The sequence below is a fragment of the Hemicordylus capensis genome, chromosome 6, assembly GCF_027244095.1.
Source record: "Hemicordylus capensis ecotype Gifberg chromosome 6, rHemCap1.1.pri, whole genome shotgun sequence".
NCBI lineage: Eukaryota > Metazoa > Chordata > Lepidosauria > Squamata > Cordylidae > Hemicordylus > Hemicordylus capensis.
In genome coordinates, this window is record NC_069662.1 from 144,822,756 (window position 1) to 144,841,378 (window position 18,623).

Consider the following 18,623-nt stretch of genomic DNA (forward strand, 5'->3'; position numbering starts at 1 on the left):
TTCGAGTTGTTTGGTTCTTTTGGATGCTTGCATTTATAATGGGGCAATTATTAACTGAAAGATTCTGCTGCACATCCTGTCTGCCAAAGACAGGAAAAATGTATGAGTGATTGGTGCCCAAAAACTTGTGTGCAGTTGTGGACTTCTCTAACTGTTATACAGCATAAATAAAGAAACCTCTACTTGCAAAGGAGGGCTGTCTCTTTTTAGGAGGATATTTCCTGCTTCAAAATTCTACTTTTGGAATGAGGATTTCCAACTTTTCCACCTTTATGGAGCAATTTCCAGACCCCTGAATGCTGTAGTGTGCACATTCAGGGGCATATTCTAGGCAATACACTCAGTTTATATGGGGCACCATGTAACACTTTCTTCTGACTGTACATTGCAATGATGGTGCAGAGATGCTGTAGCTCAGTGGCAGAGCATCTGTTTTGCATGCAGACGGTCCCAGCTTCAATCCCTGGCAGCATCTCCAGGGACTTTTACACACAGCAGGCTTTACTGAGAGTTTACTGGGAGGCTTTAGTGCAAACTCCAAGTTGTCCCAGAAAACTGAAACAAATAATGTATTTTTATACCCCAGATATAAATCGGGTGACACTATAATGTGCAGTGAAAAACCCGAATTGTGTGTGAATTGCTCCCCGACAACTCACAGGGACTTTGGGGTAAATCTGGCCGATATGCAAACGCACCCCTTCCATTCTGGAAGAGATGCGAGTTAAAGGGCTTTAAAAGCCCCATGTAAAAAACTTCCAGGTAAGGCTGAGAAAAACTCCTGCCTGAAACCTTGGTGAGCTGCTGCCAGCCAGTGTAGACAGTACTGAGCTAGATGGACCAATAGTCTGACTCAGTATAAGACAGCTTCCTATGTGCTTAGGATATCACTGTCTTATTCTGTTTTTTATTTGAACTGTTCTTCAGGGCTGGACCAAAAGATGGGACAAAAATATTTTAAACCGGACTGCAAGGTGTAATAGAGGAACCATTTACACTGATCAATTAAAACCACTGTTAATTGACTAAAAGGCTGCTCCTGGTTAATCAACTCTTTAAAAGTAAATGCAAACGTACGTTTTATATCCTGGTGTATAACTCCCTTGGAGTGAAGAAACTCCAGTCCTTTGAGGATATGCTTTGTCACAAAAATGATCTCGAATTCTCTCATTGGCCCACAGCTTTCCAATTTCTCCAGGACGGAGCCTCCTTCTCCTGCCTCCATAAAGAGATGGATCGTCTCGTCCCACAAGATTGCTCCATAAAGCTCAGCGATGTTCTCGTGGCGAAAGCAGGCCTGGATTTCAACGTCTGATGATTTAAACTGCTCCACAGGGACCTAAGGTGACAAAATATAGGCAGGCTAAGAGAAGCAGCCAGAGCAAATACAGGCAACCGACTCACCTACAGCACTTACCTTGATCCTGCATCTCTAGGGTGATCTCCTGTCCTCACATAATGCACTGGACACCTGGAGTGCATAGCTTTAAAACAACTTCAAAGAGGCGAGAAAGAGCAAGATGGGGAAGTGAAGAGACTCACAACATTGTGGTGCTTTGCTAAAGGGGAAGGGCATAGCCAGGGCTGAAGAAATCCACTAGTCTACTAGACTGTGCCGAGTGAAAAGTGATGCCTGGCGAGTGAAAAAAGTCCTGATGTGCAATGTACCAACATAGCTTGATGAGTAAAATATTTTGTCTGGCTGATAAACTGAGCCAACATTTCTTCACCCCTGGGCATAGCTTTACTGGTATGATGTAACTTTACTGACTTCTTTCTTTAAAAAAAAACTGTGAGGGCTACCCACTTCAATAAGTGGGTCAGTCCTTGAAAAGGTTTTCTTAAAAATAAAAAATAAAAAAGTTTTTTAAAATCCTGGCATGGGTAGGGGAGTGTTTCACTGGTCACACAAGCAATGTCACAAGTGTGACCCAAGAGAGGTCACAGGTACTGTCTAACAGGCGCTTGTGATACTTCCTCACAGTATTCCTCACAGCATTCAGATCCCTCCAAACTAGTATTCATTTGCTATAAAGGATTCAAATATCATTCCCCATAGTAGCGCTTCTGTTACAATGGGATTCCATTCTTCCAGCATTCCAAGAGCAACTTTCATCACTGAGGAAAATGCCATTTTCTCCACTAGCTATCATGTCCCTGGGAACAGGACAGAGTTCTACATAAGCAGGGACTTCATTATGCTCTTCAGTGCTGTAGAATGTTTACGCATTCATTTTATCACACCTTTCCTCCTCCACAGAGCTCAAGTTGGTGTGCGTGGAGTTCCCTTCCCACGTGGTCTCTCATCCACGCATTGACCAGACCCAGACCTGCTTAAACAGCAAACCTACAGACCATTCCCTGTTGGACCTACAGACCATTCCCTGGGCCCCATAATCATAATTCATAAACAGTGAATGCACCCCTTACTGCACATGTGGAGCACTTCTCAAAGCATAAGAAAACAGGACAGACCCTGCTGACATGGAGCTCCACATGCATATTGAATCCAGTGTTTCCCTCTAACAGGGAATTCCAGATGTTGTTGACTACAACTCCCACAATTCCTAGCCAAAGGCCATCACAGCTGGGGATGCTGGGAGTTGTAGTCAACAACCTCTGGAATTCCCTGTTAGAGGGAATGCTGATTGGATTCCCCCCCCCCCCCCGCCCCGGTGCGCATGTTGGAGTGTTTCCATTTAGATTGCTCTTTCTGACATCATAAAAGCAACATCTCCATGTATCAAGGCAGAAATAATCCAATGAACCCCTGTGCAGCCCCCAAGCCCAGTGAACCCTCAGAAAGAAAACCCTAGTAGCATACCAGTTTGCAAGCCATTCTTTTTTTGGTTTCCGTATCTTGCGCCAAGTACACTTTCCCAAAAGCTCCCCGTGGAATGAAGTCAGACCCAATATTTCGATAGGTTAGTTTCCATGGGAACAGGAGCACATCTGAGTCAATTCGATAGCGCCCATTTTTGGGACTGATCTGTTTTTTAAAAAATTACAAGATTGGGGAAAATTAAAAAACATGCCCATTTTTCATGAACCAATTACACTTAAGTAGACACAGACCTATTGACTGAAAATATATATTCAGCATACTTTCAGGATGTGTTCAGAACATATATCAGTCTTCCTGTCCCTTAAGATATTCTGATGAGACCCATGGCCCTCTAAGGACCAGCTGGTGGTGACACGTAAGAAAGCTTTCTCCATGGTGGCTCCCATCATGTGGAACTCCCTGCCACATGACATGTAGCCTGTGACCTCTCTGCCTCTGTTTTGGCTCAAGTTGAAGACCCTGTTGACGAGGATATTAGCACTCTCTCGCTGCCTCTCTCCTCTTTTTACATTTTGAACTTTTATATTTTATTGCTGTTGATTTGCTCTTTTTGTTTTTGTTTTTAAATATGTTTACTGTAAGCCCCTTTGGGTTCCTTGCAGGGAAAAGCAGGGTACACATTTTAAAAATAACTCCATAGGTATACATATATGTGAGACTCCCTGCATCAGACCATTGACTGGCCCACCACATGCTTTTGACCAGTGTTCCCTGCAGCAAGGATTCCCAGACATTGTTTACTACAACTCCCAGCATTCCCAGCTGCAATGGCCTTTGGCTGTCAGTTATGGCAGCTGTAGTCAACAACATCCAAGAATCCCTGCTGCAGGGAACACTGCTTTTGACCCGTGCAGGGGTTCTCCAAGGTCTTCCCAGAGCTTTATCCCAGGGCTGCTCATGAGATATTTTTAACGGGAGACAGGGGTGGCCCAAAACCTTTTGCTGCTTGAGGTGAAGGACAATATGATATGATGTTCCCCCTGCTCCCACATCGGCAAACGAATACTCAAAATCCTCATCTCCAAACAAATCCTCTAAACTCTGCAAAGGCACCGGTGGCATCACATGAGCACTCTCAGATGACGCCACCAAGCCAGGCAGTGGTAACAGGACATTCCTAGCCCAAGATCAGTCGAGGAGGAGGAGAGGTGTGCCCTAGAAGGCCAAAGAAAGGAAAATGAACAGTGTACCCCAGTGCTGCCCGCTGTACCCCTTCCTGCGCGCCTAAGGCAACAACGTCTGCCTCACCCGGCCTCTTGGAAGGGACATCCCTGACTGCAGATGCTTGGGTTGGGCTCTGCATGCAAGCTCTGCTCTCCCACAGATCCAGGTCCTTCCCACAATTGCTTCACTTTGCCTGATTCTTTCCCTTCTCAATACACGGTGTGGCCTCGTGACATCAGCAGCAGTCTTTATTTAGACCGATCAAATAGGAACAGCATGTGAAGCATTCAATTCACTCTGGAAATGTTTACCATTCCAGCCGGCAATCAACCTCTATGAGGTTGTATAAGTTGCAATTAATTGTCTGGCAACGAGAGCTAGACCGAGGGACTAAGAAGGAGGGGTTGTGCAATGAGTCTACCTGGCGCTTTGTTTGTGCATTCCTGGAATCTGTTGCTCCACCAAGCTGTGGGTTAGACCACAGGAGGTAAGCAAACAGTTTCAACACTGCTTATCATCACAGGTTGTGCTGGAGGGGGAAGAAAGCCTTTCCAAAACAGACTGTGCAGTGGAGTATAGAGGTATCAGGCCTAATTATAGCATGAATCCCAGAAAGGGTTGGGACTGGAGGATGTACCAAGAAATGGCAGGCATCTCTGGCCAGCAATCACTCTATAGCTCCCTTCAGTCGATACATGAGTACAGCATCTCCCGAGAGCATCCTTGAAGCCCCATCCCTGTACTGATATGCTCTGAAATTGGACCCCTTTTGTTAGATTCGCAGGGTTCAAATCTCTGGGTCAATTAAAAAGGTGTCCTCCCAAGTAATCAGGAAACGCATTTTTAAAAATCGTATCCATTTTCAATGCAGATGGCGGCGCCACCACCTTAGAAGATGTATTTCCACCCCTCTTTCACATAGGAGAGGGTGCCTCTTTTAGAACGGTGCTTGCCGTAACTTATAGTTGCATAGTCTTAAAATAAAGTGTGCCCCCTGCCCCCCATAAAAACTAGTGTCCTATTCATATGGAAATGTATTTAGATGTGATTGTTTAAAACCCACAGAACTAGTTGATCAAGATTTGTTTTTGTCAAAAGATGGTCCTTGTAAAAAGCAAAGATAGCCTCTTTCACACATTAAGAACATAGTAACAGAGGAAGCTGCCATATACCGACTCAGACCATCCACCCTTCAAATTCAGCATGGTCTATTCTGACTGGCAGCGGCTTCTCCAAGGCTGCAGACAGGAGTCTCTCTCAGCCCTATCTGGAGATGCCAAAGAGGGAACTTGGAACCTGCTGCATGCAAACATGCAGAAGCTCTTCGACCGAGCTGTGGCCCATCCCCTAAGGCAGGCCTGCTCAACTTAGGCCCCCCAGCTGTTTTTGGACTACAACTCCCATAATTCTCAGCCACAGCAGCCAATAGCCAGGGATTATGGGAATTGTAGGCCAACATCTGCAGGAGGGCCAAAGTTGACCAGGCCTGCCCTAAGGGGAATAGCTCACAGCACTCACATGTAATCACCCTTCCAAATGCAAACAAAGGCAGACCCTGTTTAGCAAAAGGGACAATTCATGCTCACTACCAGAAGACCTGCTCTCCTCCCTAGAAAGCTGCAGGGCAATCCTTGGTCTGCTACTGCATCAGGCATATACTATGCTGTTTTACTGGCTTTTAAACTACTGTTCTATTAGCTTTTCAGTGACCATATGCGTTATCTGCTGTTTTGCTTGCTGTAATTTTTAAAGTTTCGTTGTTAGCTGCTTTGTGAGGCTGTTTGCCTTAAAGAGCAGGAGAAAAATATTCTAAATAAATAAATAAATAAATGTGACACCGTTTTATTTACTGGGGATTGCAGGGAGAGTCACCCAAGGTCATGGTCAGAAGAGACATGATACAGTCACCTTGCTGAAGTTAAGTAGGTCTAGGTGTGGTCAGTGTGTGGATGGGCAGCTGCTTGGGAACCCTCTGTACCCTTCCTTGAATTCCAGGATGGAAGAAAGGCAGGATATATATGTATTCAGTAAAAATAGTCTGACTCAGTATAAGGCAGCTTCATATATACCTACTAATTTCACATTTGCATACTCAAAGGTTGTTGTTTTTTTAAATACAACTGCAAAATGCATCTTAAAGTCAAGACATCAGTCCAGAGTCATAGGAACATAGGAAGCTGCCATATACTGAGGCAGACCATTGGTCCATCTAGCTCCGTATTGTCTACACAGACTGACAGTGGCTTCATCAAGGCTGCAGGCAGGAGTCTCTCTCAGCTCTATCTTGGAGAAGCCAGAGAAGGAACTTGGAACCTTCTGCTCTTCCCACTCCATTACAGTGCTCACACTTCTAGTCTCCCTTTCATATGCAACCAGGGTGGACCCTGCTTAGCTAAGGGGACAAGTCATGCTTGCTACCACAAGACCAACTCTCCTCTCCTGGTTCTGCTGGATCAGACCATCAGGGGTGGCCCTTTCATGAGGCAAGGTGAGGCAGTTGCCTCAGGCAGCAGATTACTGGGGCTTCATCAGGATGGCAAGATGCCCCATGCTCTGCCCTTGGAGCAGCTATTTAGGACTGGTCTGACCCTTGCAATCTTTGCAAGGAGCGCCTCTCCTCACACTCCTTGCAAAGCCCGCAAGAAGCACAAGGAGAGAAGTGAAGGCTGCAGCAAGCAACCTTTCCTTCTCCCTGCCCGCCCCCATGCTCTTTCAAAGCCTGCAAGGATTGGTTCTCAGAGAGGTCTGGCCCCCACCAGGGACATGGGGCAAGGTAATAATTTGCATCTCGTCTCAGGCGCTGCAATATTTCAGGCCATCCCTGTAGACCAAAGGTCCATAGTCTAGCACCCTGCTTCCCAGAGTGGCCAACCTGATACCTCCAGGAAGCCCAGCATGAAGGCAACTGTCCTCTTCTGCTGCTGTCCCCAACAACCAGTATTCAGCACACTGCCTCTGAATAGGAACCTTCCACATATCCCTCATCATGACTAACAGTCACTCGCAGACCTCTCTGTGAATTTCTCTAATCTCTTGTTCAAGCCATCTGTCCTAGTGGCAACATAGCCTTATACGGAGTCAGACCATTGGTCCAGCTTAGCTCAGTATTGTCTACACCAGGCCTGCTCAAGTTAGGGCCCGCCCCAGCTGTTTTTGGACTACAGCTCCCATAATCCCCAGCCACAGTGGCCAATAGCCAGGGATTATGGGAGTTGTAGGTCAACATCTGCAGGAGGGCCGAAGTTGAGCAGCTCTGGTCTACACTGACTGGCAGCATCTCTCCAAGTTTTCAGGCGGGAGTCTTCCCCAGCCCTTCCTGGAGATTCCAGGGACTCAATCTGGGCCCCTCTGCATGCAAAACAGATGATTTGGCTACACCTTGGAGAACGTCAGTTTTTATTGTGATGTGAAAAAGTATGCTGGGTATGCAACCAGCATTCCCTCTTACAGGGAATTCCAGATGTTGTTGACTACAACTCCCAGCATCCCCAGCTGTGATGACCTTTGGCTAGGAATTGTGGGAGTTGGACTCAACAACATCTGGAATTTCCTGTTAGAGGGAACTCTGTATGCAACCCATCACAATCTGGATCTTGGAGACCTTCACCTTAATCCTACTCAATTCAAAGCTTGACAAATCCCAGGTGCCAGGGAGTTATGGCACCTAGAAATTTAATTGTGGCACCTGGACTAGGATATTCAGAGGCAGCGTTATTTAATAAAATCTGCATTTATCTCAGGCAGCCCTCTTTCTGCTCTAAGTATGTTATTTGTTAAAAAGTAGGGTTGCTCAGCTTCTGCCCTCCAGTTGTTTTTGGACTACAGCTCCCATCATCCCCAGCCACAGTGGCCAGTAGTCAGGGATGATGGGAGGTGTAGTCCAACAACAGCTAAAAGACCAAAACTGTGCAGTACTGTGTTAAGTGGATAATGAGAAGCCTATTCACCCACTATAATGTCCACCACTAAGTCCAATAATTTTTTTCAAGTATCCATTTCAAGCACCTAAATTTTGGGGCAGGATCGTAGATCCAAAGGCAATTTGTCAGGGCCTTAGTACACTTCACTGGTGATCAGTCTCCAGCAACTGTGTTCAGGAGAGTGGCCAGATTCCCAGAACACAACATACCATATTTAATATGATTCCAGACTCCTGTCTTCTGGGCCGGCAGAACTGCTTTGCAGTGTTCGACACCTGATTTGCAAAAGCAAGCAGGTCTTCCACAGTCCCATATTTGACCGACGACAACAACGAAACTTCTCGTCCACTGAACCGTAGGGATTCTGTCCGTTCCTCATTTTTATTCGTCTCTGGACGTAGCGTGATGAGGCTATCTTTATAGACGGCCAGGTCTCCACTGGGATAGAGGTTTTCCATGATGTCGATCACGTCAGACATATTTAGGTCTCTTAGCAATAAGTCAATCTCCTCTTTATTGTCACTGTCAGTGCTCATATACTCCATTACGGTCTGTCCTCTTCCCCTTATCCGACCTACGGATGGCAAAAAAGAGAGCAGAATAAAACTGCACTTCACAGCTGCTGCAAAATGGAGAGGTTTCAAAATAGGAAGTATTTTGCATGTGTGACTAAAATACGCATGCCTGTGCTCTGAAGGAAGAAGGAAATGGTACAGTTTACACAGTCACAGAATGTTAAGAGTTGGACAGGATCCTGGAGGCCTTTCTTGTTCTGTCCCCCGCATGGTGCAGGAATCTGCAACAGCATTCCTGACAGATGCCCATCTAGCCTCTAGCTGGAAGTCTGCAGTAAAGGAGAGCCCAACGTGGTCGGTCTTTCTAAAAGGAAAATTCAAAACTTCATAATGGTACACCCCTGCTAACTGGGCAAAGAGGCACCTTTTACCATGGTGATTCTCTTTATTTAGCAGGGGGAGAGTAACTGGCCCTATCCACCCCCAGCACAGTACCTCCAGTGACTGTTGCTGGTGTCTATCTTATGTTTCTTTTTAGAATGTGAGCCCTTTGGGAACAGGGTTCCATCTTATTTGTTTGTTATTTCTCTGTGTAAACCACCCTGAGCCATTTTTGGAAGAACGGTATAGAAATCGAATAATAATAATAATAATAATAATAATAATAATAATAATAATAATACATGAGAGCCATTCGCTCATGGGGGCAAAGCCACAGCAACACACCCGCGGGCATTTCCCTGGTCTGTGCACACACACCTTGTTGCCTAGAGTCACATTCCAGGACATTTAGAAGCCTACATAAAATGGGAGGAAATCCTCAGAACTGGGAATTTGACAGTAGCATTTCTGAAGAGTGTTATACTCATTGGTGTAGACTCTCTAGGGAGTAGCAGTGGAGTTTCCGGGATGTGTCCTTGGCAGAGGAGAAGTAATGGGCATGCCTGATCAGGGTCTAGGTTCTAGAGGAGCCTGGACTACTCACTTTGCTTCTCTCGTGGTTATTTCTTGTGGTTTTCTTGTGTTACATCATCTAACATATATTTATTTGTTTGTTTGTTTGTTTGTTTTAAATATTTATACTCTGCTCCTCCAGTTCACTACTGCTCGGGCTGGCTCACAACAATAAGAGACATACAAGATACAATAAAAGTAATAAAATTAACTAAATTAAACAAAAAAGTGGTCAGATTAAAAACTACAATCATTATTAGGTTCAAATTAAAGTTTGTTTCAAAAGCTAAAAACTGAAAATTATAAAAAAGCTACATAATGCAACTTTTGCATGACTTGAACTGCACAACTGTTATTTTACAGCTGCGTGTGTGTGTGTGTGTGTGTGTGTGTTCATTTTGTGTCTTGTTGCACATTTTTAAAAAACCGTGCACCACTGAATGAGGCAGACCGCTTCGCTGTCAAACAGGATCATACAGTCATGGCCTTGCACATGTGAGCTCCAGGCCACAAGGCAATGAACACTTACTAGGGACAAAGCCAATTGAACTCAGTGGGAATTACTTGTAGACGAGGATGCAGACAAGCTGAGAGTTTCATGTGAAACAGTGGGACTTGTGCTGCCATAACTATGGAGAGATTCTGACACTGGGGGTGCAATTCAAAGTCACACTGAAGACCCACTGAGTTCAATGGGACTTGGATGATTCCTGTGTGCTGAGCTACAGTTAATTTCAGGTGGATGTAATATGGCGAAGGGCCTTTTCCAAAGGATAGTCAAGAGCAGCTTTAATCAGACAGCATTACAAAGGGTGTCACAAGCTCACGGTGTGTACTATCCACTGCATGGGGCACGGTCCGTTGGAAGGAGATGTTCTCTGGCATGACAGAGGAAAACAGATAATTCATCCAAGCTTGCATCAGCTACTGCTGGGTTCTCAACTCACGCCTTAGACACACTGCAGCTGGATTACTGCAATGCACTCTACATGGGACTGCCCTTGAAGGATATTTGGAAACTTCAGTTGGTGCAGAATGCAGCTGCCCGAGCTCTCTCTGGAACTGGAACACCTATTTTGAAAGAGCTGCACTGGCTGCCAATTTGGTTCTGGATCTGATTCAAGGTGCTGGTTATTACCTTTAAAGCAGTTTGGGTCCTGAATACCTAAAGGACTGCCTGCTCCCAAGGGTTTCTGCCCGCTCAACAAGATCCTTTGCTCTGTGTGCTGATGTTGAGAAAGGCGAGATAATAATAATAATAATGTTGAGAAAGGCTAAATAATAATGTTGAGAAAGGCTAAATAATAATAATAATTATTATTATTATTAATTTAATATTAAATAATTATTATTTAATATTATTTATTATAATATTATAATATTAATAATTATTATTTAATATTATTTATATTTATTATTATTATATTATTATTATTGTTATTGTTATTTTACATTTTATATCCCGCTCTTCCTCCAAGGAGCCCAGAGCAGTGTACTACATACTTAAGTTTCTCCTCACAACAACCCTGTGAAGTAGGTTAGGCTGAGAGAGAAGTGACTGGCCCGGAGTCACCCAGCTAGTATCATGGCTGAATAGGGATTGGAACTCGGGTCTCCCCAGTCCTAGTCCAGCACTCTAACCACTACACCACACTGGCGTGAGAGAGAGGCTAGAATATTGTGCAAGTGGGACTGGGCCTTCTCTGTTGCTGCCCCCAGGCTCTGGAACGCTCTCCCAGGGAATGTCTGCTCTTTTATATCCGTGGCTGCTTAAAAACAACAACACTAAAGACCTTTTTACTTGTTCAGGCTTTTACCCCTTAGAGGCTGCTGGGGTCTCTCAGCTTCCCTGCTTCTGCTTGCCTTTTTTATATTTGATGTTTGATTTTTTTTGCGGGCAGCATTTTATGGTTTTTACTGTTTAACTGGTTTTAAGGTTTTAAATGCGATTCTTATGGAGGTTTATTGTATTTCAACTTTTGTAAACCACCTTGGGATGTCTTATGAAAGGTGGTATAAAAATGGAATAAATAAATAACCTTCAGGTCCCAGATGTTGCTGGACTACAACTCCCACCATCCCCTGCCACAATGGCCTTTGGCCATCTGAGGGCCCAAGGCTGGAAACTTCTGAGCCACTAGAATACTGAAGGGTGAGTGAGGCAGGGGCAAATATCAGATGGATCAGACTCACAAGTGCTGGGCAGAGGGGTGTGTGTGTGTGTTTGTGTAAAGAGGGAGGGAGGGAGGAACAGCCCTGCAAGGCACTAAGTACTTCTTCACATCAGGAGGAGGCAGTGGAGATAGCTGCTGCTATCCACTTGTGATCCACTTGTGGAACTCTCTGCCACAGGATATGGTGACAGCCAAAAACCTGGATGGCTTTAAGAGAGGTCTGGATGACTTCATGGAGGAGAGGTCTATCAATGGCTACTAGTCGGAGGGCTGTGGGCCACCTCCAGCCTCAAAGGCAGGATGCCTCTGAGTACCAGTTGCAGGGGAGTAACGGCAGGAGAGAGGGCATGCACTCAACTCCTGTCTGTGGCTTCCAGCGGCATCTGGTGGGCCACTGTGCGAAACAGGATGCTGGACTAGATGGGCCTTGGGCCTGATCCAGCAGGGCTGTTCTTATGCTGTGGGGCCCAGTCTTTAAGCTATCCTGCTCCTGCAAGGGAAGCAATGCACAGTGCAGCCACTGGCTCACGCAGAACCTGCCCGGCACTTCTCCAGGCCCCCTGTGCCTGACAGCAGGGCTCGGGAGGAAAAGAAGGCTCCAGCCATCCGCAGCTGTGCTGAAGACGACAGAGGGCTGCCTGGTTGTGACAGGGGATGCTCAAGATCCTAGTGGTGAAGCTGCCAGGGAACTCCTTGAAGCCCATGGCACCTCCTTCACCGTCTGGCTGAAACCCGTCTCCTTGCTCTTGCTTGAAGCGCCAGCTCTTATAAAAAGCAAATGCCCCAGCTGGAGCAGTCTTCCGCGTCCATCCAAGAAAGTAAAAGATGAGGAATACTGTATGTAACAATAAAATTCCTATAATAAGCCCTTGGGTGAGGTGTGTCTTTTGTCATAAGTCATGCCATGAACACTAGCCAATGTGCATGAGGTTCCAGTGCCAAAATCCACACTGTTAGACTAGCAAGCCTGAGGAGATCTGCTCGGAGGGACACAGTTTCCCAGCAACCAAGAAGTACTAAGAAAATGTGATGTCCCAGCTCTCTTAGGAGAAAGTGTCTGGATCTTGAGGTTTAGTCCTCTTCCACCACAAAAACGTCATCTGGAAAGGCCACCATTCAGTCTGGATTGTGTCTGTAACAAGGATCAGGATCACAACCACTACCTTCTCCACTTTGACAATCCAAGATCCCGATGAAGTGACCGAACCACAAGAAACATCATGCAATTGGGCTGCAAAATACATGCATTCCAGCCAAATATGATGCAACCTTTACAAAACTGCAAGACTACCAAAACCATTCTTCAGTCATGCAGAGAAAGGATCACAGGGTCAACACTCCTCCTGCTGTGTTTGCCATTTCTAACTGCTTCCTTTTTCTGCATAAATGCTTGGCAGAGTTTCAATAAGAGGAGTAGGGGGAAAGGAACAGAAACTTATACGAATCCAAAACTGACATGTCAACTAAAAGTAGTCCAAAATCAGAAGGAACCTTCCTAATTCACAACACTCTAAAACCCTGGAAAGACAGGGATTGCATTATTGTAGATAATCAGATGACTGGAAATCCCCCAACACACACAGAGTTCCATAGACAATGCTCACATCAGTTGTTTTTTTAAAGGAAATTGGATTTGAGAAATTTCTGAATGCAGAAGAGCAGGATTTATTCCCTGATATGTTATAAAACAAAGAGGTCAAGTCAGACCTCAACTCTTAGCAGTCCACAGGTAGAGCTGAGTTTCAGTGTTCAATAAGAAAAGTAACACTGTTTCTAAGAGACAGCAGATTTCTTTGAACAGCCCCCTTCTCATGAGATCATCTGGCACAGAGCTCACGGGGAGAAATGTTCAGAGAAAAGGGAGATTTCTGAAGGAAAAATGAGGCTGCTGGCTCTAATTAGGATATGATCTGACCACCAAGGACTTCCAGGATGGATTGAAAATAGATCCTGTTTTGAAATAGGTTGGTTATAGACGTTGTCCCTTCCACCAAACCATGACAATTCAAAGATACATCTACATTGCTTGCAGCTGCAGGCAAGTGTCTCTTGATCCACCTGGCTTGCTGAGAACAATCACCTAGGTGTGACAAGAAAGAAAGAAACTGGACAGTGGGAGAGAAAGAGAGGTCAACTGACTCCTCCCAAGGTGAGACAGGTGACACCTGACCTGCTGAAGCGTAGTGTGCCTTGATATAATTCCTGGCCAAGATTCTTATCTTCGTTTGTCTCACTGCATAACTGCAGGTGCCTTCTGGCAAATATCTTCACACAGCATATGTGGGAAACACACCCAGCAGAATCGATGTTAGAGTATCATGTCATGGCTGGGCACTACAGACCATAAAATACCTTAACCAGGTTTGGTAACTTGTGGGTTTTTGGTTTTTTTAGTAAAATTCCCATCATCCCTGGCCACAGTGGCAAAAGGCTGGGGATGATGGGAGTTGTAATCCAAAAACAAGTTTGGATTACACCAGACTTTGGGGGGTGGGGAGCGGTCTGGCCTTGCACAATCTTTAAATCTGAAATGGTTTTAAACAGTTTTATGTTGTTTTTCGGTGGGTTTTTTAAAATATTGTTTTTAGGTGGGGTTATTATTTTTAGGTGGGTTTTTTTTAATCATTCACTGGTTTTAATGGATTATGTTGGTGAGTTACGTCTTGTGAGCCTGCCAGAGGTGACAGATGGGGCGGCATAGAAATAAAATAAAATAAAATAAAATAAAATAAAATAAAATAAAAAAGTTATCCAAGACCGAACCTAACAGAACAAAAACCCATGGCCACATAGCAGACAAGACATTTCCAGAGCTGTGTCAAATAGAAGGGATGAGGCAAGTCTGAACATAGTGCTGTAATGTGCTGGGGAAAGAGTCTCTCACTGTTCTGATGACTTCTGTCCAATTAGGTCATTTAGAAGCAGAGCAAGAAGTCTGACTGTTCTCTTTTTGCAAGAAACAGCAAAAAGAAGAAGAAGAAGAAGAAGAAGAAGAAGAAGAAGAAGCCACATCTTACTGATCTTGGGAATCCAAAAACTGTTCTTTGGTTTTGTATTGGGTTTTGTGGGCTGGTGTTTTGCAAGGCTCAGGGGATGTCCTTTCAAGAGGCGAGGTGAGGCGAGACGGTCGCCTCAGGCGGCAGATTGTGGGGGAACCTGCAGGGTGGCCAGATGCCGCCTGCTGCTGCTATCGGAGCAGCTCTTTAAGACTGATCTAAGCCTTGCAAGCTTTGCAAGGGTGCCTCTCCTCACACTCCTTGCAAAGCTTGCAAGAAGCGTGAGGAACCATGAGCAACCTACTGCTGCTGGCAACCTACCTTCTTCTCGGCCTCCCACGGCACTTTCAAAGCTAGTAAGGGTCAGTTTTGAAAGGGGGCTGGCCCCCATCAGGGTTGTGGGGCAAGGCAGCACTTGGTGCCTCACCTCGGGCACCACAAGACCTTGGGCCATCCTTGGAGAAGCTTATCAATGCCTTTTTTAAAGGAATAGTGTTGCTCCGATTACTGCTTCAGACAGCAGCCTAGACTCTTGCATTGGGGATTCTTCCAGAGAGGTTTCCATTGCATCAGTACAGAGAGCTTTGTATTTACAGTAGTTTACACCCACTATTCAAAAGCAGAAAGCACTGTGTTCTCCACCTGGTCTATGTTCTGGTGGTTTGGTTTGGTTTGGTTTGGTTTGGTTTTACAACTTAGATCACTAATTCTGCCAGTGGAGTTACGCACTCTGGGCTAATAGACCACTGACTTCAATGGGCTTAAACATGTCTAGCACTGCACAAAGAGGGAAAAGGTGCAAATCACCACTTTATATATTTATATATTATATATTTCGGCCTTTCTTCGACCCTAAACCATATAGTGCCCCAAAGTCAACCAGGCCAGATATCACTGCAAACTGAAGGAACTCAGTTTCAGGAATTGAAGGAATACAAAAACTTCATTGTTCCCTTTAATTTTTTTCATCCATGTGCGGAATGGGATTTCTTCTGGGTGGCAGTATCATGGCAATGTGTGCACACATGCATTCAGAGTGGGGCCCTCCTGAGTCACCCTGAGCGGGATCTGAAGTTAACTGAGCTGACATCAAAAAACTTGTGTGCACATGCACACGCCTTAAAGGGAACACTGTTCAGCACTACAGGATTTGGGAAATACGCCCTCTCACCTTGAAAAAGAAAATGCAGAACTTCCCCAGTGAACAAACTCCAACAGTTTCCTCATAACTACAAAAGATAACCTCAAGCAGAGGGATACGTTTGATCTGTGAGTTACAGCTTCCAGTTAGACTCAAGAGATTTACCTTGCTGCAGAGCGTGAGAAATATCAGATATGCAGGATACACCTGATCATGCTTACACTCTTGATACAGGTTAATAATACTATGAACCAGGGCTTCCCAACCTTGGGACCACAAATGTTGCTGGACTACAATTCCCATCATCCACATCAGCCACAATGGCCTTCTCTTGTAGTCCAATAACATCTGAGGACCCAAGGTTGGGAATCCCTGCACTGCACAGAAAAAAGGGTTCCTGGTACACATACTTCCACTAGGAGTGTGTTGACATTCCAAACTCGGAATGTTCTCACTCGCAACAGCCCGTTTCAAGTGAGAACATTCTGAGCTTGGGATGTTCTGAACATCTCTAACATCCACACAAGATCCTAATGCCACCATTCAGAATTCTGCGGTTCAGGAGAGTTCAGGAGAAACTCAGGAGCTCAGGACAGATTTAGCCAACAAATTCTGACAGCACCAAATGACTTCACAGAATCTCTTTACAGTGGAGTTTCATGCTGAAACGGGTAATAGGAAAAATTCAGCGGATATTGAGATAAAAAGGGACACAAGCCTAGGAAGCCTAAGTATTGGCTTGCCAAGTTCATGCTGACTTCTGAATCCCAAGATATATATAACATGATTCTTCATGAAGCACCTGAAGTGACAACATGAAGAACTGCCTCACAATGGACAGGATAGCTGGTTAAATTTGCCCTTAGTTCCATCTGAATATTAGGCTTGTCGGGCTGCTTAACTGTTGATTTGTGGTTATCATGAATCATCAACCCTTGATTACACTGGCAGGGAATCCTATGGTGTTGAACAATACCACTTGTATCACTGTTTCACTTCACCCTTTGGTTACCTTCGCAGTGAATTCTGAACTCCATCCAGTCTTCTCTTATATAGAGCCCAGAGAGGATAATTTTGCTATTTCTTATACAGATACTTATTCCAAAATGAGTCAAGAGTCCCTAAGTATCCCTGTTCCCTTTTCCTCTCAGCTCACTCCAAATTCTGATTATCCCCTTGTTTATAAAGAGAGAATTTATTATCTCAAAGCAATGATGAATGTCAACAAGTTCTCGAGGTAAAAGAGTTTACATGGCTGACATTTAAATTCCAGCATAACTTTTTGATTTGGCATAAGAGCCCACAAGTGAGAACTGTACATCTACATGGGAACAAACAGATTTCATCTGATATTATAAGATTTATATGCAGAATGAGTTCCAGTAGTGCTGTAAATGGCTGTGTGATTTGTCAGAAGCTACAACATATATTGACCTTAACAACTGAACTATCATGACTTCCCACAAAGAACACAGGAACATCGGAAGCTGCCATATACTGAGTCAGACCACTGGTCTGTCAAGCTGAGTATTGTCTACACAGACTGGCAATGGCTTCTCCAAGGTTGCAGGCAGGAATCTCTCTCTCAGCCCTATCTTGGAGAAGCCAGGGAGGGAACTTGGAACCTTCTGATGCTCTTCCCAGAGCGGCCCCATCCCCTGAAGGTAAATAGATAGATAGATAGATAGATAGATAGATAGATAGATAGATAGATAGATATAGAGAGTTATTACGGTCAAAGACCCATTAATCTTTACATTTTACCCCTTAAGGGAATATCTTACAGTGCTCATACATCAAGTCTCCCATTCAAATGCAACCAGGGTGGACCCTGCTTAGCTAAAGGGGCACGTCATGCTTGCTACCACAAGACCAGCTCTCCTTCCCCACACTTCCTCTCCCACAGAATTCTAGGACTGTATTTTAGGGAGACCCTGACTCCTTCCTCTCAGAACTACAGCTCCCAGAATTCTGTGGGAGTGACTGTTAAACCAGGTTAAACCTGCAGTGCAGACTCCCTGCAATCCTATTTTGCATCTGGACTGAAGCAGCACCTGCTGCTCTTTCACAGCTTCCAGCTGCCCATTATTTCATTCTCTCCAGAATTACTATTATTCCAGGTTGATTCCAAAGCATCAGCACCAATGTAATGCACAATATGACTGATATTATTATTACAATATTATCAATATCAATGCACAACAGTACTCCACTGAGAACATTTTAAAGAACAATTATAAAATAAAAATCATTTTCAACCTTTCAGGTCCTGCATACACAGATTTGTTTATTTATTTATTTGCATCCATAAAATCTAAAAAAGTTAACCAATGCTCCAAAAAGAAACACTTATAACTGACATTTTAGTTGGGAAGAGAGCTTGTCCTGTACCAGCTTCCAGATTTTATCAAACCAACATTTAATTGTTGCAGGGTTCCTCCTTTTCCATTTTTTGGCAGATAATGGGATGTATTTTACAGGAAAGAAGCTATGCCAGGAACTTCTGGGAGGATGTCTGCAAGGTTATTCCAAGCAAAGCTACAGCCGCTTGCTCAATAAAGTACAAAATGTGACCTCCTTTGCAAGAATGCTAGCTTGGACAACCACTTGCTGTGCAATGTGGACAGCTTGAGAGGGCATTGCCCAGTTACTACACCAGGATGCTTCCCACAGCATTTGGCTAAAGCCCAAGGGGCCGGAGAGGTCACTGGGCCCATTAAGGCGACATTCCAGTTAACTCTGTCTTCAAGTGGCTGACCAGAAGCATCATTAAGAGAGGCGTAAGTAAGCATTCCTTTATCTGGGACACTCATGTATGTTCCTACTGCGCAGAAACGTGACCCAATTTTGAGGCAAACATTTTCCAACTGCATTTCTCCATGCATCTGATTCACGCCACACACTCCTGTCAGAT

General features: G+C 44.6%; 1 protein-coding gene across 3 annotated transcripts in view; it reads right to left on the reverse strand.

Moving 5' to 3' along the window:
* The window catches only part of MAP3K8 (mitogen-activated protein kinase kinase kinase 8), a 38,827-nt gene that overhangs the window by 15,528 nt on the left and 4,676 nt on the right, over nucleotides 1-18,623 (reverse strand). For 2 of the 3 annotated variants that reach the window (XR_008309382.1, XM_053258826.1), the window contains exons 2-4: nucleotides 8,139-8,503; nucleotides 2,825-2,989; nucleotides 1,078-1,339 (exon numbers count right to left, since the gene is read on the reverse strand). Coding sequence is in view for 2 of the 3 variants with exons in the window: in XM_053258826.1 (XP_053114801.1) it covers nucleotides 1,078-1,339; nucleotides 2,825-2,989; nucleotides 8,139-8,474 (763 nt within the window). In the remaining variant the exon portion in view is untranslated. The remainder of the gene's footprint in view (nucleotides 1-1,077; nucleotides 1,340-2,824; nucleotides 2,990-8,138; nucleotides 8,504-18,623) is intronic. The other variant, XM_053258825.1, reaches the window with a different exon arrangement.